The sequence below is a fragment of the Entelurus aequoreus genome, linkage group LG21, assembly GCF_033978785.1.
Source record: "Entelurus aequoreus isolate RoL-2023_Sb linkage group LG21, RoL_Eaeq_v1.1, whole genome shotgun sequence".
NCBI classification, from domain to species: Eukaryota; Metazoa; Chordata; class Actinopteri; order Syngnathiformes; family Syngnathidae; genus Entelurus; species Entelurus aequoreus.
Genome location: NC_084751.1, coordinates 36,852,347 through 36,878,788, shown reverse-complemented (window position 1 = coordinate 36,878,788; position 26,442 = coordinate 36,852,347). Strand labels below are relative to the sequence as shown.

Here is a 26,442-nt window from a genome sequence, read left to right as displayed (position 1 = left end):
CAGTTATTTCACCTTTTTTTTGTTAAGTACATAACTCCACATGTGTTCATTCGTAGTTTTGATGCTTTCAGTGACAATCTACAATGTAAATAGTCATGAAAATAAAGAAAACACATTGAATGAGGATAAGGTGTGCCCAAAATGCACTATATATATACATATATATATCTTTTTTTTATTTTTTTTATTTTTTAATTATTATATATATATATATATATATATATATATATATATATATATATATATATATATATATATATATATATATATATATATATATATATATATATATTCCCCCACCAATCACTTTTCATTGAGACAAGATCTCAATGATTTAGTTACTTTACACTGTGTTCCTGTTAATGATATACATTATCTGCAATAACTTATCAATATGACATTTGGTATAATAAAACAGTGAGGCAAACAATGATATTGTAATGATATTAGGAACTAATTAAATGGTGCAAAACTACTGTTGGCCCTCATGTAAATCATTTGACTTTTTGTCACAAATGCCTCAAAAATATAATTTATAATTACAACAATTAGTGCAAAACAACAATAAAAAAAAAACAGACACGTTTTTGAAAATAAACCTAGACAAGAAAAGAACAATATTGGTTTTATCACACTCTAGTATCGACTCTCATACTGATACTGCTATTTTACTATTGATACTGATGGCTGTGTCCGCAGCCATAACTATCATTAAATGGACAACGTGTCAGCTTAGTTGCTCACACCGCCAATTTTAACGTCTAATAGTAATTTATTGTTTCAAGAATGGCACAATTAAACGGCGTTAATCTTGACACATTCGTAGAGGAGTTTGCCGACGTCGAACAGGTAATGTTGAACTTTTGTCTCACAATGTGAAATCGATAGTGACGAATCAGCCCTTAATCTTTTAAATGTGCACTCTATTTATATCTACTCAACAAGGTCCTATTTTAAATGAATCGAGTTGCACTGTTTTGTACATAAACGCTTAAAAAAATGGTGTGGTAAAAATATGCTTTTTGAGTATAACACACGACGGCGGCCATGTTGTCTCTTGTCCAATATGTTTATGGTCAATTTACACAGAAAATGACTGCGTTAAATGGCAGAAACGAGCTGCTGGAGACCATGTTGGAGGATGCCAATAAACTCGTCAAATTCTATGAGAGCAAGGAGAAACGTGTGAATGAAGGTGAGTCTATGTTGTTTCTTTTTAAAGCTTCTGTGGAATAATAACCCACAGTATGATGTCATGGCTGTCTTGAGTTTCCATTCATTTATACAACTCTTTATTTTTTTGTGATAGAGTAATTGGAGCACATACTTGTTGGTCACAAAAAACATTCATGACGTTTGGTTCTTTTATGAATTTATTATGGGTCTACTGAAAATGTGACCAAATCTGCTGGGTCAAAAGTATACATACACTGCAACAACTGAAATCTAAGTAAGATTAAATATCTCAAATAAGGGGGATATTTGCTTATTTTCTGTCTGATAAGATAATTCTTCTCACTAAGCAGATTTTATGTTTGAGTGTTTTACTTGTTTTAAGTGTTTTGGTCCTAAATTATCTCAGTAAGATATTACAGCTTGTTACTGAGATTTTATGACCTATATTGAGTAAAACATGCTTGAAACTAGAATATCAACTGTTGCAAAGCTGTGTCATCAACACTCACAAGTATAAAACTGCTTTTTCAAAGTAATAATTTCTTATTTCAAGCATGAAATAAAAAATCATGACTTTGACACAACTGTGTCTCATAATTAAAACAGATGACAGCCAAATGGACTTTGCTGTTTTATTTTCAATGAAACAATAGAACATACATACTCATATAGTAGTGCAGTTGGCACAGTACAGCAAACTAACAGTTAATATTTAAACATTTAACATGTGACATTTTAAACAATTTTGAACAGAAATAGTCCATGCACATTCAGATAAATTCTTCAAAATTACAATGAAATGTGGTCGGGGGCCGGGCTGTAAAAATATATGTATATACAAATATATATATATAAATATATATATATTTCTTGCGCACTAATTGACTGAAAGAGCACGAACTTGGCGTGATGATTTCATGTTATCGATGGGAAAATGCAAGAAATGTAATGCCGAGCGCATATCATTATGTCAAGATAATGGCACTAGCATTTACTTAATTTAAGAATATTTTTCAACATATTGAGCAAAAAGGTCTCTTTTTTTTTCTACCAAGAAAAGTGCACTTGTTATTAGTGAGAATATACTTATTTTAAGGTATTTTGGGGTTCATTGAGGTTAGCTAATTTTACTTGTTTTGGAAAGTCTTGACAAGCCGAATTTTCTTGTTCTATTGGCAGATAATTTTGCTTTGTTCAAATAAAATACCCCAATAATTTTTGTATTTTCTTAACTTGTTTTTGAACACTGGCTTTTTGCAGTGTACAGCAATGTTAATATTTGGTTACATGTCCCTTGGCAAGTTTCACTGCAATAAGACACTTTTGGTAGCCATCCACAAGCTTCTGGCAAGCTTCTGGTTGAATTTTTGACCACTCCTCTTGACCAGTGGTTCTTAACCTGGGTTCGATCGAACCCTAGGGGTTTGGTGAGTCGGGCTCAGGGGTTCGGCGGAGGTCAAGACACACTCGACTCATCGTGTAAATAAAAACTTCTCCCTATCGGCGTATTACGGATACGGCAACAGCAGAAGTCAGACTGGTTTGCTTGTGTGTAATTTGTTGTGAGTTTATGCACTGTGTTGGTTTTGTTGTTTGAACAAGGTGATGTTCATGCACGGTTCATTTTGTGCACCAGTATAAAAACATGGTAACACTTTAGTATGAGGAACATATTCACCATTAATTAGTTGCTTATTAACATGCAAATTAGTAACATATTGGCTCTTAACTAGTCATTATTAAGTACTTATTAATGCCTTATTCTGCATGGCCTCATTATAACCCTAACCCTCTAACCCTGGACCTAACCCTTTAACCTTAACCCTAACCAAATAACTCTAAATTAAGTCTTTGTTATTTAGAATATGTTCCCCTGGTGTCCAAAAAACTCTAAATTAAGTGTTTGTTACTTAGAATATGTTTCCCATACTAAATTGTTACCAAAAACATATAACTTTGTCTTGAATTTGAAATGTTTTATTTTTTTATTTTTCACTAAAGAAGGGTTCGGTGAATGCGCATATGAAACTGGTGGAGTTCGTTACCTCCAACAAGGTTAAGAACCACTGCCCCAAACACAATCGGTGCAGTTCAGCTAAATGTGTTGGTTTCTGACATGGACTTGTTTCTTCAGCATTGTCCACACGTTTAAGTCAGGACTTATGGGAAGCCCGTTCTAAAACAACAGAATTAATTGGAATCAATTGGATTGGTGCTTGCCCAATCATAATTTTAACATATAAAATGCCATTTAAGAGAAAAACTAACTTTTAGACAAGAAATATGGTATAAAAAACTTCACAATAGAATGTACCATTAACATCTACAGTAGTTTTATGAAGCAATGCAATAATAATGTACAAAACCTAAAACCAGTGAAGTTGGCATGTTGTGTAATTCGTAAATAAAAACAGAATACAATGATTTGCAAATCTTTTTCAACTTATATTCAATTGAATAGACTGCAAAGACGAGATATTTAATGGTCGAGCTGAGAAACTTAATTTGTTTTTGCAAATAATCATTAACTTAGAATTTAATGGCAGCACCACATTGCAAAACAGTTGGCACAGGGGCATTTTTGCCACTGTGTTACATGGCCTTTCTTTTTAACAACACTCAGTAAACGTTTGGGAACTGAGGAGGCCAATTTTTTAAGCTTTTCAGGTGGAATTCTTTCCCATTCTTGCTTGATGTAACGCTTAAGTTGTTCAACAGTTCGGGGTCTCCGTTGTGGTATTTTAGGCTTCATATTGTGCCACACATTTTCAACGGGAGACAAGTTTGGACTACAGGCAGGCCAGTCTAGTACCCACACTCTTTTACTATTAAGCCACGCTGTTGTAACACGTGGCTTGGCATTGTCTTGCTGAAATAAGCAGGGGCCTCCATGATAACGTTGCTTAGATGGCAACATATGTTGCTCTAAAACCTGTATGTACCTTTCAGCATTAATGGTGCCTTCACAGATGTGTAAGTTACCCATGCCTTGGGCACTAATACACCCCCATCCCATCACAGATGCTGGCTTTTGAACTTTGTGCCTATAACAGTCCGGATGGTTCTTTTCCTCTTTGGTCCGGAGGACACAATGTCCACAGTTTCCAAAAACAACTTGAAATGTGGACTCGTCAAACCACAGAACACTTTTCCACTTTGCATCAGTGCATCTTAGAAGAGCTCGGGCGTTTCTGGGTGTTGTTGATAAATGGCATTCGCTTTGCGTAGTACAGTTTTAACTTGCACTTACAGATGTAGCGACAAACTGTAGTTTGTAGTTGAAAAACTGTAGTTTTCCAGTTTGAACGTTAAGTATCTTGTTTTTGCAGTCTATTCAATTGAATATAGGTTGAAAAGCATTTGCAAATCATTGTATTCTGTTTTTATTTAAGATTTACACAACGTGCCAACTTCACTGGTTTTGTAAACAAAATGATAACTAGGTAATACATTTAACAATTGTCAAATACCCGCAACATTATATCATTACAAACAATACGATAATGTAAATAGGGTGGTCAATGTATTCCGCACCAACCGGCTTATGTAATTGTTTTCTTCTTGTGCCTTTGATGACCTCATTCAGAAAGAGACACTCTGTTTGTCACTGTGAACACGCTGCAGCAGACTCTGCAAGAGCAGTGCAACCTCAGAGGTAAGTGTAACTCTGGTACACTTGTTAAGTTGTTATATTAAGTAGTAATGCATTGCTTAGTCAAAGATTTGTAGCTTGTGAAAGAGGTTAATTTCTTTATTACGAATGGTGTTCAATCATTGTATTGCAACTAATGACTATTTTAATAGCCAATTGATCATGGACTATCTGAATGATTAGTCGTCAAATCGGATTATGAAGCGCACACATATTTAGTGCCTCTAATTGGCTTTTAAATTGAGCTTGAGATGTTTTTAGGCATGTGTCACTTTACAGTAAAGATGATTACTTCATTTAGAAATATTTATTCGTACTGTCACCGTGCTACTCATTATGCTGCTACAAAAATAAACACAAAACTATGGTCCATTTAAAAGCAAGGACAAGAACAGTTCAGATAAAAACCAAGTATTCAATCAATTGGTCAACAAAGCTGCAATAAAACAAATAACAAAGCTATCTAGTTTCATGTAAAAAAAAAAAAAAAAAGCTTTTTGTGATAAAGATGTGGTTAGAAAGCTGGGCATATGTATATAGACAAAGTTTAGCTGGTGGACTTCAGCTAAAATGATTGTTTAAGCTATTTTAACACAACTCCGCCTCTCTGTTGTGAGCCAGCCACACAAAAAGCTAACTATCTTACCCAGGAGAGTTGGAGTCCTCATCCTCCAGATCAGTGGTTTTCAAACTTTTTTCACCAAGTACCACCTCAGAAAACACTTAGCTTTCCAAGTACTACCATAATGACCAACATTAAAATACAGTAGCGTAGTAAATCTAAGTATTCATAAAAACAAGGCATAGGTTTTATTTAACAAGTATACTTGATATGTTTGACCACTGTAACATTACACAATTTGTTCGGTAACACTGTTTAAATATTTTAATTAAGTGATGATTTGGCGTACCACTAGATGGAGCCCGCGAACCACTAGTGGTACACGTACCACAGTTTGAGAATCACTGGTCCAGATGTTCGACATGCCTCCGCTTTGAATGTTCTCGCATCACAGACTTACTGCCATGAGAAGCAAGGCCCGTTTTGCAGATTGAGGAAACTATACAGGTTTTAGACGCTGTTAGGGTGAACAGGTTCCCCATACTTTCTGTTTTTTCTCCGAGTGTTGTTGCAGTGGCTGACTTGTGCATGTTCATTTCCACTTTGAAAAACACAGGTGATGACTAATCATTGCGACCCTTTTCTCATCTTCTAGTGGAGAATGAGCTGTTGAAGAGAAATGCGGCCGACCTAAGAAAAAAGATTGAAAGAACAGCAGACGTAAGGACTAACTAAGTTGTTGCCTTATTTAAAAAAATATTTCATGCAATCCCATTAAAAATCATCCAGTTTGTTCAATTTCCCTGGTGTATTCATGCATTGAGTCATACGGAGTTATACAGAACCTTAAGGGCCTACTGAAATGAGATTTTCTTATTTAAACGGGGATAGCAGATCCATTCTATGTGTCATACTTGATCATTTCGCGATATTGCCATATTTTTGCTGAAAGGATTTAGTAGAGAACATCGACGATAAAGTTCGCAACTTTTGGTCGCTGATAAAAAAGCCTTGCCTGTACCGGAAGTAGCGTGACGTCACAGGTTGTGGAGCTCTTCACATCTGCACATTGTTTACAATCATGGCCACAAGCAGCTAGAGCGATTCGGACCGAGAAAGCGACGATTTCCCCATTAATTTGAGCGAGGATGAAAGATTTGTGGATGAGGAAAGTGAGAGTGAAGGACTAGAGGGCAGTGGAAGCGATTCCCACCATCTGTGAGAGGCGGGTGGGACCTGATATTCAGCTGGGAATGACTAAAACAGTAAATAAACACAAGACATATATATACTCTATTAGCCACAACACAACCTGGCTTATATTTAATATGCCACAAATTAATCCCACATAACAAACACCTCCCCCCTCCCGTCCATATAACCCGCCAATACAAATCAACACCCGCACAACACACTCAATCCCACAGCCCAAAGTACCGTTCACCTCCCCAAAGTTCATACAGCACATATATTTCCCCAAAGTTACGTACGTGACATGCACATAGCGGCACGCACGTACGGGCAAGCGATCAAATGTTTGGAAGCCGCAGCTGCGTACTCACGGTAGCGCGTATCCACCTCAAAGTCCTCCTGGTAAGAGTCTCTGTTGTCCCATCTCCACAAGCATGCATATCCAACTCTAAGTCCTCCTGGTAAGAGTCTATGTTGTCCCAGTTCTCCACAGGCCAATGGTAAAGCTTGACTGTCATCGTTCGGGAATGTAAACAATGAAACACGTAGCGGCTACGACATAGCTGCTACGTGTTTGTGTTGCTGCAGCCGGCCGCTAATACACCGCTTACCACCTACAGCTTTCTTCTTTGCTATCTCCATTGTTCATTAAACAAATTGCAAAAGATTCACCAACACAGATGTCCAGAATACTGTGGAATTTTGCGATGAAAACAGACGACTTAATAGCTGGCCACAATGGTGTCCCAAAATGTCCGCTACAATCCGTGACGTCATGCGCAAATGTCATCATACGGAGACGTTTTCAGCAGGATATTTCGCGGGAAATTTAAAATTGCACTTTACTAATCTAACCCGGCCGTATTGGCATGTGTTGCAATGTTAAGATTTCATCATTGATATATAAACTATCAGACTGCGTGGTCGGTAGTAGTGAATTTCAGTAGGCCTTTAAAACTGAACCTTTATACGTACAGTATTGTTCAATTGTTAATTACTCAAGTGAATTAAAATAGACTTAGACTTAGACTTAGACAAACTGTATTGATCCACAAGGGAAATTGTTTGACAAAGTAGCTCAGTTACAAAGGATGGAAAGGATAATGCACACAAGGGCACAAAAAGAGGGCGAAAACAAAAGGTATAAAGTAGACAAAAAATGTACCATAGTGGCAATATAAAAAATAACATATAAGTAATATTTACATATTATATATATACAGTATATAATATATACTGATATATTATATTATTATATTATATGTATCATGAATGTTAAATTGCTCACATTCGAAACACTTGTTGGATTTTTCTCCTGCGAGGTTGGTCATATTCGTGCATACCAATCAAACCATAGATTTTGATATTTTCTTTAGACATTAACATGATTTTTATTTTACTCAAAGGAAACTGAAATAAATAGTTGTGTTTCGGGCAAAATGTTTACATTTATTACTTCTAGGGGTTGTTTGTCCATAGTTAATTTTGCAGAGACTGATTCTCTTGCAGCCTGTTTTGTAGTGACAGATGAACAAAACAAACACGCACATACTTGACAGTTGAATTAGCTCTACCATTCTCTGGGGTTTGTTCATCCATCTGATAGTTAGTTTTCAACATACCGTATTTTCCGGACTATAAAGCGCACTTAAAATCCTTTATTTTTCTCAAAACTCGACAGTGCGCCTTAAAACCCGGTGCGCCTAATGTACGGAATAATTCTAGTTTTGCTTACCAACCTCGAAGCAATTTTATTTGGTACATGGTGTAATGGTACACGTGACCAATAGATGGCAGTCAAACATTAGAGATACGTGTAGACTGCACTATGATGGCAATATGACTCAGGTAAACAACACCAACATTTTATATGTTCCTTTGAAAATTTAGAACATTACAAACAGCGCTCAAAAATCTATCAAAATGTTTTAGTACGACTTTGGTAAGCTTGATATGCTTCAACATACGAGTATTATTATGGTAAGGTAAGACATTATCTGTCGTTTTGTTTCGCAATATTATGCAAAAGCAACTTTTCTTACCTTCTGGTACCTGCTGATCTGTATTTGGGATCTGCATAAATCCTTAAAAATTGCACTTCTTTTTCTCTATCTTCTTGTTATGGGACATTCATCCTCCGCTGTTGCTATTTCTAATATAAAGTAGTGTTAAGTTCTTACTTATATCTGTCAGGAAACTCACCATGAAAGCGCTAAAACATACCGGTGTAGTGAGTTTACATTATTCACCCAAGGAACTTTAGTTATTAGAGAGTTCCGGTCGGACGTTTTTTCACAGGACACATTTCCAGTGTTGTTTTTTCTGGATGAGAAGATGCTGCTCCGTTATTGATTTAAGTAAAGTCGGAATGTCATTAAAACAGTTAGCTCCATCTTTTGACACTTCTTCCACCCCCGTCCTTGCACACTACACCGCTACAACAAAGATGACGGGGAGAAGACGCTGTCGAAGGTGAGCCACGTAATTAAGACCGCCCACAAAACGGTGCATCCTGAAGCGACTGTCAGAAAGCGGCTTGAACATGATCTGTAAAACATAATCCATGCAACATTTTGACCAAAGAACCACCATTACATGTTATGTAGACCACAAGGAAGTGTTTTAAATTTAGAAATAAATTATAATAATATGACTCCTTTAATGCCCCCTATCATCCGATGTGCCTTATATATGAAAAAATATCAAAAATAGACCATTCATTGGCAGTGCGCCTTATAGTCTGGTGCGCCCTATGGTCTGGAAAATACGGTAGTTAAAAAGGTGATGCCAAAATCTTTGAAACTTTCAGGAAATGAAACAAGTGATTAGATGTTGAGAGTCATGTTGATCATTTCTACTATGTTACCTTACGTTTTTGATAGGAGGTTCAACTTCTCTTTGTGTGTATGCTGGCGGACCCACCTCCACTCACAGAGACAAAGACAGTGGATGACTGACAAGAGGGTTTACATCGTTGTTTAATTTTGCTAGAAAACAAACATGCCCTGGTGGTTGGACTGATGCAAAGAGTAAACCCTCTTGCAGCCTGTTTTTGAAGTGACTGACAAACAAATAGTAACACAGCTCAAAATGTTTTTGGTGGCTTTTGATTAAACTGTCAGAACAACTAATTAGATTTTGGGAGTGATCTGGATCACAGCCTGCATTCAAGAATTTTGTTAAAGGCCTACTGAAACCCACTACTACCAACCACGCAGTCTTATAGTTTATATATCAATGATGAAATCTTAACATTGCAAGATATGCCAATACGGCCGGGTTAACTTATAAAGTGCAATTTAAAATTTCCCGGGGAACTTCCGGTTCAAAACGCCTTTGGAGGATGACGTATGCGCGTGACGTCGCGAGGTCCACGGAAGTGTTTGGACCCTTTTGGACACAATACAAACAGCTCTGTTTTCTTCGACAAAATTCCACAGTATTCTGGACATCTGTGTTGGTGAATCTTTTGCAATTTGTTTAATGAACAATGGAGGCTGCAAAGAAGAACGTTGTAGGTGGGATCGGTGTATGCGGCTGGCTGTAGCAACACAACAAGGAGGACTTTGTTGGATAGAAGACGCGCTAGCGGCGAACTCACCTTGACTTCCTACGTCTCCGGGCCGCCGACCACATCGTCGATCGCTGGAACGCAGGTGAGCACGGGTGTTGATGAGCGGAGGAGGGCTGGCTGGCGTAGGTGGAGCGCTAATGTTTTTATAGTAGCTCTGACGAGGTCCCGTTGTTAAGTTAGCGTCGTTAGCAACAGCATTGCTAGGCTTCGACAGGCGTCGAATACACATTAACCGTGTATTTACATGTCCAGTGTTTGGTTCGGTGTCTCCTGATAGTAGTATTGTTGATCTTCTGTCTATCCTTCCAGTCAGGGATTTATTTATTTTGTTTCTATCTGCATTTGAGACAGATGCTATCACGTTAGCTCATGCTAAGAGCTTCGTCGATGTATTGTCGTGGAGATAAAAGTCACTGTGAATGTCCATTTCGCCTTCTCGACTCTCATTTTCGAGAGGATATAGTATCCGAGGTGGTTTAAAATACAAATCCGTGATCCACAATAGAAAAAGGAGAGAGTGTGGATTCCAATGAGCCAGCTTGTACCTAAGTTACGGTCAGAGCGAAAAAAGATATCTCTTGAACTGCATTCTAGTCTGTCACTCTAACGTACCTCATCCACAAATCTTTCATCCTCGCTCAAATTAATGGGGTAATCGTCACTTTCTCGCTCCTAATATCTCTCGCTCCATTGTAAACAACGGGGAATTGTGAGCAGCACTACCGCTTGTGACGTCGCGCTACTTCCGGTAGGGGCAAGGTTTTTTTTATCAGCGAGCAAAAGTTGCGAACTTTATCATCGATTTTCTCTACTAAATCCTTTCAGCAAAAATATGGCAATATCGCGAAATGATCAAGTATGACACAGAATGGATCTGCTATTCCCGTTTAAATAAAAAAAAATTATTTCAGTAGGCCTTTAAGGATTCTTTACTTTTGGGAAATAGCGCCTGGCCGATGTCTGCGCTGTCTGAGTGCTTTTCTAGACTTATATAAGTATTCTGTTAATTCTTATCTTATTTCTCTCATTTTAATTATATTTATTTGTTTATCTTTATGTTAACATCTTTATTGCTTCATTTATTTTAACATTGCAGAGACTATATACTGTTTTATTTTGTTTTTAACTCCTATTTGCTTATTATTATTTATTTTGTCAACATCTTTTACTACCGTACCTCAATCGCTACACGTCTTCTATTTGTTGTTTCTTTCATTAAAAATGGTGACAAATACACACAGGAATTGAACCAACCTTAAATGGCAAATTGTAAAACAAAAATATTGTCGTAAATGAATTGTCATTAATAGACATGGAGAAGGGTTAGGAATAAAGAAGCTGCTTTTTCTTACTAGTTTTTATTGTGTTGAATTGTGCAAATGTGTGTATGTAAACTAGACCATGTCATGCATGATTAATGTTATGTTTTTATATTTTCAGGATGGGGAGGCTGAGAACCAACGACTGTTCAGTGAAATAAAAGTACAGAGACAGAGCCACAAGAGGGAGCTAGAGTCTGTCATGGAACAGTGCAGGAGGCAGGTGGCGGATGCCCACACAGAGGCTTTCCATCAATGTAAGAGCTCACACTCACAGTAAACATCTCTCTTAATAATCTTCCCCACGTTGTTCAAACCTCTATTTGTAAATATATCACTTGCACTAAAATAGCTCATCCACCTGGTAGATGGAATATATTGAGACAACATTGTCGCAATAATGGCGTCGAAACATTCTGCTGTTGATTAATATTGCACATTTTGATCAAGTTTTGAGGCGCTGTGCAATTATGTAAGGCAACTGTGACCATATCTGACAGCGAGAGGTTTTCTCACTCTGTTTAAAGAAATCATAATTATGCATTAGATTTACATACGTGTATAGCACTTTTGTAGACACTGAAAACACTTCACAAACTGACAAAACTCATCATTTATTCAGTCCACATTCACAAATATATGATGGTAAACGAGGATGTTGGAAACTGGATTCGTACCAGCAGCCCTCAATTTTCTGGAAGGCAGCTCTTCCCGTCCGTCACCCGTACAGTATGTGAGGCTTTATGTGCTAATAAAGGAGTTCATGATAAAGTATTCACATGATCACGCCAATGTCTTTTTCCTTTTGTTAATTCAGGCCACAAAAAACACTTTTGCCAGTTTTACCCTTAGTTTTCCTTTAATTTTGTAGATTTTATTAAGTTGATGTTCAAAGGTGATGGTCAAAACTAACTTAAATCACTTATAATGCACACATGCTTTACACCTACTTGATGAACTTGGTTATTGTCAGAGGTGGGTAGAGTAGCCAGAAATAGTACTCAGTAAGAGTACTGTTACTTTAGAGTTGTATTACTCAAGTAAAAGTAAGGAGTAGTCACCCAAATATTTACTTGAGTAAAATTAAAAAGTATGTTGTGAAAAAACTACTCAAGTACTGAGTAACTGATGAGTAACCTGTTCGTTTAATGACAGCAACAAATAATGCACAAAAACATAAAAATAGCAATGAACAAATTCAGAGCCAGGAATATCTCTTAAGCAACTAAAACAATAATATATTAAAGGCCTACTGAAATGATTTTTTTTTATTTAAACGGGAATAGCAGATGCATTCTATGTGTCATACTTGATCATTTCGCGATATTGCCATATTTTTGCTGAAAGGATTTAGTAGAGAAAATCGACGATAAAGTTCGCAACTTTTGCTCGCTGATAAAAAAAAGCCTTGCCTGTACCGGAAGTAGCGTGATGTCACAGGAGCTAGGATTCCTCACAATTCCCCGTTGTTTACAATGGAGCGAGAGAGATTCGGACCGAGAAAGTGACGATTACCCCATTAATTTGAGCGAGGATGAAAGATTCGTAGATGAGGAACGTTACAGTGAATGACTTGAGAGGCAGCGATGGACGTATCTTTTTTCGCTCTGACCGTAACTTAGGTACAAGCTGGCTCATTGGATTCCACACTCTCCTTTTTCTATTGTAGATCACAGATTTGTATTTTAAACCACCTCGGATACTATATCCTCTTGAAAATGAGAGTCGAGAACGCAAAATGGACATTCAGTGCCTTTTATCTCCACGACAATACATCGGCGAAATGCTTTAGCTACGAGCTAACGTGATAGCATCTTGCTTTAACTGCATATAGAAACAAAAGAAATAAACCCCTGACTGGAAGTATAGATAGAAAATCAACAATACTATTAAACCGTGGACATGTAAATACACGGTTAATGCTTTCCAGGCTGGCGAAGGTTAACAATGCTGTGCTAATGACGCCATTGAAGCTAACTTAGCAACCAGACTGCACAGAGCTATGATAAAAACATTAGCTCTCCACCTACGCCAGCCAGCCCTCATTTGCTCATCAACACCCGTGCTCACCTGCGTTCCAGCGATCGGCAGAAGGACGAAGGACTTCACCCGATGCGTTTGGCGGCCCGGAGACGTAGGAAGTCAAGGTGAAGTCGGCGGCTGGCGCGGCTAGCGCGGCTAGCGCAGCTAGCGCTCCAACAAAGTCCTCCTGGTTGTGTTGCTGTAGTCCGCTGCTAATACACTGATCCCACCTACAACTGTCTTCTTTGCAGCCTTCATTGTTCATTAAAAAAATTGCAAAAGAAGTCCAGAATACTGTGGAATTATGAAATGAAAACAGAGCTTTTTGTATAGGATTCTACGGGGTACCATAACTTCCGTTACTCGGACTTCGTCACGCGCATACGTCATCATACCGCGATGTTTCAGCCGGATATTTCCCGGGAATTTTAAAATGTCACTTTATAAGTTAACCCGGCCGTATTGGCATGTGTTGCAATGTTAAGATTTCATCATTGATATATAAACTATCAGACTGCGTGGTCGGTAGTAGTGGCTTTCAGTAGGCCTTTAAATAATAGTACATAAAAAATTAAATAAATTAAGGCAAATTGAGCCACAATAACTTAACAGCACCATAGGCTCAGTAGGCAGAGATTACAAAGGAAAATAACAAGTTAGCCTTTACGCAAACCATAAACTCTGATAGGTGTGGGCTGCACCTGAGAACACACTGTGCACTTCTGATTGGTGTTTGTATGCATGCGTGAGTGTGTGTGCGACTGTGCGTGTGTGTGTGTGTGTCTCTGTCTGTCTGTCTATGAGGCTGCAGTGCATTAATAAATGTCCCCACACGATATACATTTGACAGTGATTCATAGCAGGGAAGCTAACATCAGCCTACGGTGACAGCCAAAATATATACTAACGTTACTTATCGCGATGTGCTTCCTCAAATTTGATGTTGAGTTACAGTAAGCTGAAATGTCCACTTGTTTGGGGAGACACATATGACAACGCATTACATAACTGTTTTTTTGGTTGTCTGAAGCGTGAACAAATCGATTTTATGTGATGCAAGGGGTGTTCTTCCTCTTCTGGTTGACGCGAAGCGTTCGTTGTTGTCGCTGCCATTGTTGTTGTTTGCCGCTGAAACTTTATGTGCAGTTAATCATGTGACCGCCTGGCTCTGTTTGATTGGTGAAACAGAGTCAAACGTCACCAGTGACTGCATTTGATTGGTGAAACGCAGGCATGGGATAGATCCTACTTTGAAGGTCTGTCTGACAGACCAAAACCAACAAAGCGTGAATTAATAGATCGATAAAAATCAGTAGCGAGTAGCGAGCTGAATGTAGATAAATGGAGCAGAGTAAAAGTAGCGTTACTTCTCTATAAATATACTCAAGTAAAAGTATGTTGCATTAAAACTACTCTTAGAAGTACAATTTATCCCAAAAGTTACTCAAGTAGATGTAACGGAGTAAATGTAGCGCGTTACTACCCACTTCTGGTTATTGTGGGCCTTTTCCAGGAGGGACTTGCTATGGAGTGATGTTCACAACGTCCTTATGGTTTTAAGGCATATAGCGCCACCTCTTGTTTTGTTTCTACTTGACAGTTTTATTTGAATTAGTAGTGTTAGTTTGATCCCAGAGGGAACAAAATATAGGTTTTAGAAATACCTATTATAATCAGTTTTATTGGCCAAGTATGTTTAACACACAAGGAATTTGAATTGGTAGACCGTGCTCTCTTTGTTTAATGCAAAAACCAAAGAAAAATGCAGCAACTACGAGAGAGCGTAGCACCATGGTGGTCATTTGCGGCACCATCTTGCTATGAAAACAATATAGAACACAAAGACAAGCATGTGATTTTTCCGTCTAAAGTCGGAATTCCGTCTTTTTTAATCTTTCCGACCCTAAATCAAGATTCGAGACGTAGGTTATATTACGCCGTAGTTGATTGGTCGATATGTTCCTTGTGACCAATCAGGACATCTGTTATGAATGATGACGTTTATAACGTCATCATTCATAATGGTTACTATACGGCCATTTTCCATATGTAAACAATGTCGGTTCTCGAGAGAAAGGACGCTTTACGAGTAAAAGAAATTGATAAACATGTCAAAAATAAGTTTCGATGGGACTGGATGGAAAGGGAAATCACTGATACTGTTGGGAAGAAGAAAGTTACGACTTTGTTCGGTGATTTTATTCGGAAAATCGATCGTCCCGGAAAGGTTTTGTGCACGTGGTGTCATGATAACATTGACTATGGATCACGAGGTTTCAAGGCTTTGGAAGTACATGCGAAACGCCAAAAACATATGAAACAACTTGAAGCAAGGAAAACAAACTTTTCACTAGCTGGTACTTTTGGATGTCAACCGAAAGTGAGCAAACCTTACGGACTTCATCCTTTGTTTACATCGACAACTGCCGTAGACATCGAGAGGAAAGATCCACCCACTTCAGTTGCAGACAGGGTTGTTAATAATGAGGTAAGCTAAAAAATATTTGCTTGCGAAATAAGCATGTTTGTTTTAAATATTAACCAATTATTGCTTAGCGAAATATAAATGTTTTTTTCTAAAAATAAAAAGCCACGTGAAAATATATTATGAAATTAAAGAAATTCAAAGAGTCGCATTATTGATTCCATTTAACAATTTATTTGAAATAAATTTGCATATAATACTATTTTGTAATATTAAGTTCTTATGTAGTCTGTTGAAACTATTGTCAGTGGTGTAACAATCTTGAAGGTAAATATTTTCACACTTGTTTCATGCAATATGTCAGTGTCCTCACATTATTATTATTTCCTATTTTCAAATATGAGTAAACAATACTAAACATGTTTAATTATTTTCATAAATGTATATCCTATTTTGGCGAAAATAATTAAATGTTTGCATTACATTACATTACATGAACTGAAGTAATGTGGTAATACTGTAAATAAACTGTAGATAATAACACTGATCAATGTGACACCTGTGGATGTGAAATGAACACAAGATGTAAATATTAGTGACTAAATACTGTTGGGAGTGAACCATATACAGTGATTCATTAGGATAATTGGTTATGTTCTATTAATGATGTTTTCATGTCTTTAAACACTAAAATATTTTCTTCAAATGGTGCTGTCTTTGTTAATTTTAGCATGTTAAATTGGTGAAAAACCAGGAGCTTCGGGGGCGTTGCCCCCCTTGTCTCCCCACCAGGACCTGGCTGGGGGCCTTCGTCCCCCAGACCCCCGGAAATTTTTTCAGTCTTTTTCATTGTGGTCAAATCACATGCCTGCAAAGAACATCAAATACATTTAAAGAGCACAGAGCTGATGCAACCAGCTGCCACTTTAGCGTCACCATTTTTACATACATCTACAAAAGTAAAACACAACAAAAAAACAAAAACAAAATGAGCAATAAATAATACATGTTGTGCACATGCATAAATAAACAACAAAAGTTTGGGATCATTCCAAAGCTACCCTGCATAATAATCCTGCTTTTTGATGTCTTACCTGGTGTATCGATCATTATTTTATTGTTTACTATAGACTACTTTCTGAGATAATTTATTTTCAGCTACTTGGTTTAAAACATGTATGTTATGATTTCCCATGAATGTGAATGGATTGTTTTCCTATAGCATAAGTGTGCAAAGTGTGGCCTGAAGCTTATTTTTTTATTGGCTTACAGCACATTCTAAAAGGAAAACATTTTTAAATGTCATAAGAAAAAGTTGCACAAACAAACACATTGATGCATGCATTTTTCCAGTATCATCAGTTTCGAAACCTGTAGAGCACGTTTTCCTTGGTGAGCCACATTGAATCTTGGCACTTGAGCAATAATTTAGCATCAAAGAACGCATGCTGTCTTAAAAAAACGAGTCATTTTTTTCCCATTTATTTTTTAATGGCATCACCACCAAAAGCGGATTTGGCGCTTCTATTTCGCCCTCGTTCATAAACAAATTGTTAAGAAACAGTGGCAGCATAATGTAACTGCAATTATGGCCACTTCTCAGCACACCTCATACGCACCTGCTTTGCCAGAGAATAAGACGTAGCAAACATTTTCTGTAGTGTTGCTTTAGTTACTTTGTTCCTGTATTTAGCGAATACAATTAAATGTTTATTCTAATAATACAAATAATAAAAAAACATACTTTTTTTTTCTAAACAAGCCCTTCACGGAGCTTTCTTATACACTTATAAACACTTCCTACCTATGCTCTGAAAACACTTCATACACGCTTAAACCTCCTTGATTTTAACATGAAACTTCAATGGGTACTCCAATCTCAATGTAATCAATGGTTCTTTAAAGGCCTACTGAAACCCACTACTACCGACCACGTAGTCTGATAGTTTATATATTAATGATGAAATCTTAACATTGCAACACATGCCAATACGGCCGGGTTAACTTATAAAGTGCAATTTTAAACTTCCCAGGAAACTTCCGCTTGAAAACGTTGCGGTATGATGACGTATGCGCGTGACGTCACGAGGTCAAGGGAAGTGTTTGGACCCAATTCAAATACCTCTGTTTTCTTCTACAAAATTCCACAGTATTCTGGACATCTGTGTTGGTGAATCTTTTGCAATTTGTTTAATGGACAATGGAGACTGCAAATCAGAAAGTTGTAGGTGCGATCGGTGGAGCGGCGGACTACAGCAACACCAACACCAGGAGGTTGTGTTGTGTTTTGAGCAGGATAGCAGACGCACTACAGTGAGTAAGCCCGCCGCCGCATCTAAGTTAGCTTCTGTTTTTTTAGCTTCGCCAAGCTGAATATTATTAATCGTGTATTTACATGTTCATGGTTTAAAAGTATTTTTGATCTTCTGTCTATCCATCCAGTCAGGGTTTTTTTGTATTTAGTTTCTATCTGCATTTGAGACTGCTATGCTATCACGTTGGCTACGTAGCTAGGTTAGCTTCTATTTTTTTAGCTTCGAAAAGCTGAATATTATTAATCGTGTATTTACATGTTCATGGTTTAATAGTATTTTTGATCTTCTGTCCATCCATCCAGTCAGGGTTTTTTTTAATTTAGTTTCTATCTGCATTTGAGACTGCTATGCTATCACGTTGGCTACGTAGCTAGGTTAGCTTCTATTTTTTTAGCTTCAAAAAGCTGAATATTATTAATCGTGTATTTACATGTTCATGGTTTAATAGTATTTTTGATCTTCTGTCTATCCATCCAGTCAGGGTTTTTTTTAAATTTAGTTTCTATCTGCATTTGAGACTGCTATGCTATCACGTTGGCTACGTAGCTAGGTTAGCTTCTATTTTTTTAGCTTCGAAAAGCTGAATATTATTAATCGTGTATTTACATGTTCATGGTTTAATAGTATTTTTGATCTTCTGTCTATCCATCCAGTCAGGGTTTTTTTTTATTTAGTTTCTATCTGCATTTGAGACTGATGCTATCACGTTGGCTATGTTGCTAGGTTAGCTTCTATTTTTTTAGCTTCGCAAAGCTGAATATTATTAATCGTGTATTTACATGTTCATGGTTTAATAGTATTTTTGATCTTCTGTCTATCCATCCAGTCAGGTTTTTTTTTAATTTAGTTTCTATCTGCATTTGAGACTGCTATGCTATCACGTTGGCTACGTTGCTAGGTTAGCTTCTATTTTTTTAGCTTTGCAAAGCTGAATAATATTAATCGTGTATTTACATGTTCAGTCACTGTGAATGTCCATTTCGCGTTCTCGACTCTCATTTTCAAGAGGATATAGTATCTGAGGTGGTTTAAAATACAAATCTGTGATCTACAATAGAAAAAGGAGAGAGTGTGGAATCCAATGAGCCAGCTTGTACCTAAGTTACAGTCAGAGCGAAAAAAGATACATCCATCACTGCCTCTCAAGTCCTTCACTGTAACGTTCCTCATCTACGAATCTTTCATCCTCGCTCAAATTAATGGGGTACTCGTCACTTCCTCAGTCCGAATCTCTCTCGCTCCATTGTAAACAATGGGGAATTGTGAGGAATACTAGCTCCTGTGACGTCACGCTACTTCCGGTACAGGCAAGGCTTTTTTTTATCAGCGAGCCAAAGTTGCGAACTTTATCGTCAATTTTCTCTACTAAATCCTTTCAGCAAAAATATGGCAATATCGCGAAATGATCAAGTATGACACACAGAATGGATCTGCTATTCCCGTTTAAATAAAAAAAAATCATTTCAGTAGGCCTTTAAAATCCGCAATACACTGAGACTGCAGTAACTGAGAGGCAAAGTGGCGAGGTGTCATTGTATGTGTTAGCCTATTTATTAACCTATTTCGTTACAAATTACAGGATGAGATCACACCACCACCATATTAAAATAATATTTCGAACAATACTGCTGTTATGCTTTGAATATAAAATAATTGATTGTTGTCGTATTTATGAGCATATTTGTAAGCACATGGACGTCATGGGTTCAGATGGTAGAGCAGCTGTGCCAGCAACTTGAGGGATCCTGGTTCGTATCCAGCTCCCGCCATCCTAGTCACGGCTGTTGTGTCCTTGGGCAAGACACTTCACCCACCTAGCCCATATGTGGGCTCTGTACCGAGGATGTCATTGTGGCTTGTACAGCCCTTTGAGACACTTGTGATTTAGGGCTATATATTAAAGTACCAATGATTGTCACACACACACTAGATGTGGTGAAATTTGTCCTCTGCATTTGACCCCTCCCCTTGGGGAGCAGTGGGCAGCAGCGGCGCCGCGCCCGGGAATCATTTTGGTCAACTCCAACCCTTGATGCTGAGTGCCAAGCAGGGAGGAAACGGGTCCCATTTTTATAGTCTTTGGTATGACTCGGCTGGGATTTGAACTCCAACCTACCGATCTCAGGGCGGACACTCTAATATAAATAAATATTGATTGATTGATTGATGATGTGTTGTGGTTAGAGCCTTGCATGGCAGCTTCCGCCATCAGTGTGTGAATGTAAAATGCTTTGGGTATCGTTTCAGATATAGTAAAAACTTTATATATATACAGACCATTTACTTACCATTTCCCAGTATTGTTTTTTTTTTATATACTGTGAGGTTATAGTTACGTCTTGGCAGCTGGTTCTGCAATTTAAATTCTGTGCAAAACGATGTTGAAGCACAGTGATCTTAAAAACTTGACACTTATACACTTTTCAATGAAGTAGTAAAGCACATAGATACATTTTTTATTATTAGTCACAAGTATCAATATCAATTACTCAACAAGCAGCAGGTTCTGATATAGGTCCTCCATCTGTCAACCACAAAACCATTTGTATTTCTTAACATGTATTTTGCTACCTTTATGTCTCTCCCAACAGCATCCAATTATAGACACACATCCGTTCGTAACATACAGTCCTGCAGGAAACATTGTCTGCTTAGTCATCTGTATTACAAAGCTCAGGTACAGGCTGTTTTTCCAATTGGTCCCTAGATCCTTTGACTTTTGGGCCTTGTATTAAAACATTTGGACACCCTTGGTCTACATTATATATGCCCCGTGACTGACTTAATGTTTTCTAATGGGAATACTGGTTGTGTGATTGGAAGTGTGTGTAAATGGTAATTGTCTGTCTTTAAATGTTTTGTGATTGTCTAGTGACACGGGTTACCTATTCCATGTGAGCTCATCCAAAGAGAATAAGTGGTTTAAAAAAGGTGTGATATAGATATAGTATAGGCCAAAAGTTTGGACACCCCTTCTCATTCAATGCGTTTTCTTTATTTTCATGACTATTTACCTTGTAGATTGTCACTGAAGGCATCAAAACTATGAATGAACACATGTGGAGTTATGTACTGAACAAAAAAAGGTGAAATAACTAAAAAAAATGTTTTAGATTCTAGTTTCTTCCAAATAGCCATCCTTTTCTCTGATTACTGCTTTGCACACTCTTGGCATTCTCTCGATGAGCTTCAAGAGCTAGTCACTTCACAGGTGTGCCTTATCAGGGTTGATTAGTGGAATTTCTTGCTTTGTCAATGGGGTTGGGACCATAAGTTGTGTTGTGAATGAGAAGGTCTGTCCAAACTTTTGGCCTGTACTGTATATGTTATCTGTATTAACGATATGATCATTTCAAACCTTCAACCTTTTCTCCTGTATTTGGCTGGGCTTGCTGTTGCCGCAGTGAAAGCTAAAGAGGCCGAAGTGAACACGTTACTGGAGCAAAAAGCCGTGGATCTGGAGGAGATGAACACGACACTCAAGGACCAGGAGAAAAAACACCAAAGCGAGCTGTTGAAGTTGCAAATGGAGGTAAAATAAAAGTTGTCACACACACACATGGTAGGGTTGTACGGTATACCGGTACTAATAAAGTACCGCGATACTAATTAATTAAAATTGGTACCCGAATGCAGCTGAGATAGGCTCCAGCACCCCCCGCGACCCCAAAAGGGATAAGCAGTAGAAAATGGATGGATAGATGGACTATACTACCTTTTGAAAAATACCGGTACTGTTCTTTGATTCAAATTCCGCTGTGCGGCGGTGACTACAGAGCCGAGGCGCATGATGTTGAGTGTGTCAAAACACACACACAAAGTGCATACAAGCCATAACATCGTGGAGAGGAAGAATGACAATTAAACTGCAATTCTATTGGTTAATAAAGAGGGTGCGTGAAGCGCAATATGGAGATAAACTAACGATGAAGGTGACGCTTTAAACAGAGAGCTGCCGCGCTGCAAGTTCTGCTTTAACTGTAAAGGCCCTAGTGGCCACATGTGTGGACAGCAACTTTTAGCTCTTGTTTCCAAAATTGTGTACACTACTGAATTGGGGTCTTATGGCTGCTTATGTGGACACTTATACTGCCATCTGATGGTGTCAGAAGAGTACAACATACAATGGAATTTGGAAAAAAAAGTTTAAAAATAAAAATTAGCATGTCACTACATATGAAGTACACATTTGTGTGCTTATGGACTAAGTACATCATATCAAAAGATGATTCTTAGTTTTTATTCTAATTAGGGTCCAATAAGCCCAAATAGCAAAGAGAAATAAAAAAAGCATGTAAACAAACAGCTTGGGCCTTAAGAGGTTAAAATTAAAACACGCTTTGCTAAACGTTTCGATTAGTAATACCACCTTTGCTTCAAACTTAGGTAAACATTTAAATAATAAGCATTCAGATCTGCACAATGAGTTATAAAGAGTGACAGGTAATAATGTTGTTACACCTTTCCTGCTGTTCGGCTCCCATGCGGACAGTAGTCGAGGAGCACAGGGGAGACGTTCCCTCCAAAGACGATGGTTTCATTGGGGTTAACACCCTTCACTTTACCTTTGGGTCTGCTAAGCTCCGCTTTCCTGTCAGAATGACGAGGCCGCCCAATTTGTGACAATCTGGTTGCTGTATTATTAGTTTTGCAGGACACAACCGGACCCATTCATCCTTCTAAGGCGCAGTGCAGAAGGTACTGCTCTCTCTATTCACTTACCCACTCACTCACCGACGTCACTCAGCCAACGCATTGCCATTTTCGCAAACACGCATACGATACTCATACGCATAAGTTAACCAGCTCCCCTGTTGTGCACATGTCGTAGAAGCGCACAGAGCTGCTTGGCTTTATGCCAAATATTAGCAGAGTTAAAACCGCCCAATTAGTGTCAACTAATGCAAGTGAAATGACTGAATTTTGTAACTAATTCCTACAATTTGTGTTTTATCTTTTACAAATGTGTGTTTTACCTGCTACATGGCTTATATGTGTACATTTATCCAAAGTTGTGTTATTAGTACTTACTAATAATTTTATTTTTCTTAAAGCAAAGACCAGGAGTGGCAACCATAAACTTTCTGTTCTATTCGAACCTAATCCTTGATTATGGCAGACTATATGTAATATGGAAAATTGTAAATTGTACTTTTGAGTGCAACAAGAAAAGCCTGATGTGTTTAATGCCTTTTAATTAATATTTTAACCTTGTAAAATGGTTCTTTGAGTGCAATAGGAAACATATGTTTCATGTATTGTAAGATTTTCTGTTAAAATAAAACCAATATTGACATTTTTCGTAGTTCCCATTATTTGCAAAAGTATCGATATACATTTTGGTACCGGTACCAAATTATTGGTATCGGGACAACCCTTCGTGAGAGAGCTTCCTTACTATATAATGGGGATTTTTAATTGCTGTGTCTATGGTCTCATTAACCCTACAGTTTTCCCTGAGAAACTACCGTATTTTGCCTTTCTTTCCTTTTAAGAATTTTCCTGTAAATTTACAAGACGGTGGTGCAGTAGTTAGTGCATCCACCTCACAGCAAGAAGGTCCTGGGTTAGATTCCCGGGCTCAGGATCTTTATGTGTGGAGTTTGCATGTTCTCCCCGTGAGTGTGTGGTTTCACACCAGGTTCTCTGGCTTCCCTCCGGGTACTCTGGCTTCCTCCCACCTCCAAAGACATTCACCTGGGGATAGGTCGATTGGCAACACTAAATTTGTCCTAGTGTGTGAATGCTTATCTACCTGTGGTGCAGCTGGGATAGACTCCAGCCCCCCTGTGATTCCGAGAGGGACAAGAAAATGGATGAATGGAAGAACTGCAAGAAAAATGCTGCATCGGCAGTTGGCAGTCGGGGGGAATTTATAAATTTTTTCTGAAGAATGTTCCTTATTTTTTTTAATACAAATGTAAGTGAAAGATGTGTGCTTTTTTACAGGATTCCCTGTAATTTATCTTTAAGCCACTGTGGTAAATACAAACTTAGAGCAGACAAAAGTATATTTGCCGATGCTGAAATGTGAACTCAATTACATCACATCAAATTAGCTGATTATATGGCAACATTTTTACAAGCACTCAACGGGAATTTTAGTGCTGAAACAACATGGGTCTCAGGCGGTGAGCGGTTGCCATGGCAATGACAGGGATGCAAATCTCCTTGATGTTCTCTAAATCAGTGGTCCCCAACCTTTTTGGAACCGCGGACCAGTCAACGCTGGAAAATTTGTCCCACGGACCGGGGTTTTTTTTTTTATTTGTTTTGTTTTGGTTTTTTTGGTCACAATAAAATACAATCATGTGTGCTTACGGACTGTATCCCAGCAGACTGTATTGATCTATATTGATATATAATGTAGGAACCAGAAATATTAATAACAGAAAGAAACAACCCTTTTGTGCGAATGAGTGTGAATGAGTGTAAATAGGGGAGGGAGGTTTTTTGGGTTGGTGCACTAATTGTAAGTGTGTCCTGTGTGGTTGGGGACCACTGCTCTAAATGATAAGTAACATTTATGGGCAATATACAGCCTTCTTAAAAATAATTTCTGAATTGATTTGTGTTGCAGTTGGTTTTTGGTTTGATACTCGCTTGGCTAAATAGTGTGTTTTGTTTTGCTTTTTACAGTTTGGTGCGAAGTTAGGCAGAATTCAGAATACAACTCAGTGGAGCCAGCAGCAGCAGCAGAAACAACATGACTTCAACAACACTGCAAATAATTTCTTCAAGAGGGTGAGCGCGATATGTAAAACCATGTTCATGTCCTCAAAAAAATACTGAAAGTTTGTTCCCAAAAAGACAGTATTTTCGGGCCTTTGTCCAGCCTCATAAACATAACCAAAGCAATGCTGGAAGGAAAACGTTTGATTTCTAGCATGTGAAGTACAGTGAACAGACAATGCTAATCATTTAATTAAATAATTTTTGCAGGTCATCACATGTTTATGTACCTTTCATATGATATGGTTTTCCAAGAAAGTTTTCGGTTTTTGTATACCGTCTCGGTTATCGTATATCCAAACACTCTGGGTAACAAACCCAGCCTGTTGCCCGCGTACCATTCCTGTGGGCGTATCATTCCCGGGGAACCAAGTGCCCAAACAAATGCACTGGTGACTCAGCCTCTGTTCTTCTTTATTGAGTATGACTGCAAAATAAGCCACCAAAGAAAGTTAGGAGTAGTAGCATACTGCAGCATGGTTGTGGATTCATGACAGTGTGACTTGTGCCGTAAAGCACTGTCTTGTGTATGTGTGTGATTGCATAAATAAAGTTGTGTGAGGACACAGTCTTGGATCTACTTACTAGTGCCAAAACTCTAATTAGGAAGGTGAGAAGCACTATTGAATTCAAGAAAGAACACATAGCAAAGTGTGAAGATGCTGTCTACTTGGCTCCTGATAATGTTAAATGTTTATTTAATGAAATGTATTGCATGTAAAACCATAATTATTCTCTTTCAAATGTGTTTTGTGTTCATATGTTTGGATGTTTCAGACAGAATAATTGAATGTACATTATTTCTTATGTGAAACATTGCTTCGGTTTTTGTACGATTAGGTCCAAAGAAGGACAGTTTTGCATTTGTGGAGGATGTGCAAGCTTGTAACTGTGCTTCGTTGTCCTTTTAGAAGCTACAGTTCTTTCAGGAAGAGAAGACCAAGCAGATTGAGGCCCTGCGTCAGAGAATCAAAGAGCTGGAAGACAACCAGCAAGTTGGCAACCCCAACGACAGCCGTTGGAAGAAGAGAAGGACCTAGTTTGTTTTAAAGCTGATAGCACTAAGAGGCTGCTGACCTGTCACTTTTCCAGCTTCAAGTATACAAGTATTTATCCTGTCTTTCCGTTCCCAAGGTGACAACATTTTCAGGTGTGTAGCTTCATTTAACAGGACAATCAACTACCACGAGGCTCATGTGCATTCTCAAGTGAATTTGCAGTTTCACTGGCATGCTGACATGTGACAGTGTACTGACATCGCAATTAAACAGGTTGTATTTCTGTCTAAGGCTTTAATCCAATCAGACAGTTGCATCGGGTTAAAAACCACAAGGGCAGTTTCAATTGTGTGCATCTTCTTTAAAATCTTATTTACAAAATAAGTTATTTTACTGCAAAGTATTTCCTGTTTTACTGAATAGTTGAATATAATTAAACTGGTTTTGATATTTTGGCAGAACCATGGATTTCCTTT

At 38.0% G+C, this 26,442-nt stretch overlaps 1 protein-coding gene across 1 annotated transcript; it reads left to right on the top strand.

Moving 5' to 3' along the window:
* The first annotated feature begins 660 nt into the window (after nt 1-660).
* On the top strand, nt 661-26,427 carry LOC133638719 (coiled-coil domain-containing protein 152-like). The gene is made up of 8 exons (XM_062031604.1): nt 661-849; nt 1,090-1,195; nt 4,763-4,831; nt 6,046-6,110; nt 11,596-11,731; nt 21,641-21,768; nt 24,876-24,980; nt 25,880-26,427. Exons 1-8 carry the CDS (start codon nt 787-789, stop codon nt 26,006-26,008), a joined length of 801 nt encoding a protein of 266 aa, XP_061887588.1. The 5' UTR covers nt 661-786; the 3' UTR covers nt 26,009-26,427.
* Nucleotides 26,428-26,442: the final 15 nt, after the last annotated feature.

What these genes read in the sequence shown, in the direction of transcription:
- LOC133638719 (XM_062031604.1), top strand. Translation starts at nt 787, where the DNA reads ATGGCACAATTAAACGGCGTTAATCTTGACACATTCGTAGAGGAGTTT. An exon ending in AGTTTGCCGACGTCGAACAG is followed by an intron (nt 850 to 1,089) that starts GTAATGTTGAAC and finishes CAATTTACACAG; the next exon opens with AAAATGACTGCGTTAAATGG. An exon ending in GGAGAAACGTGTGAATGAAG is followed by an intron (nt 1,196 to 4,762) that starts GTGAGTCTATGT and finishes GACCTCATTCAG; the next exon opens with AAAGAGACACTCTGTTTGTC.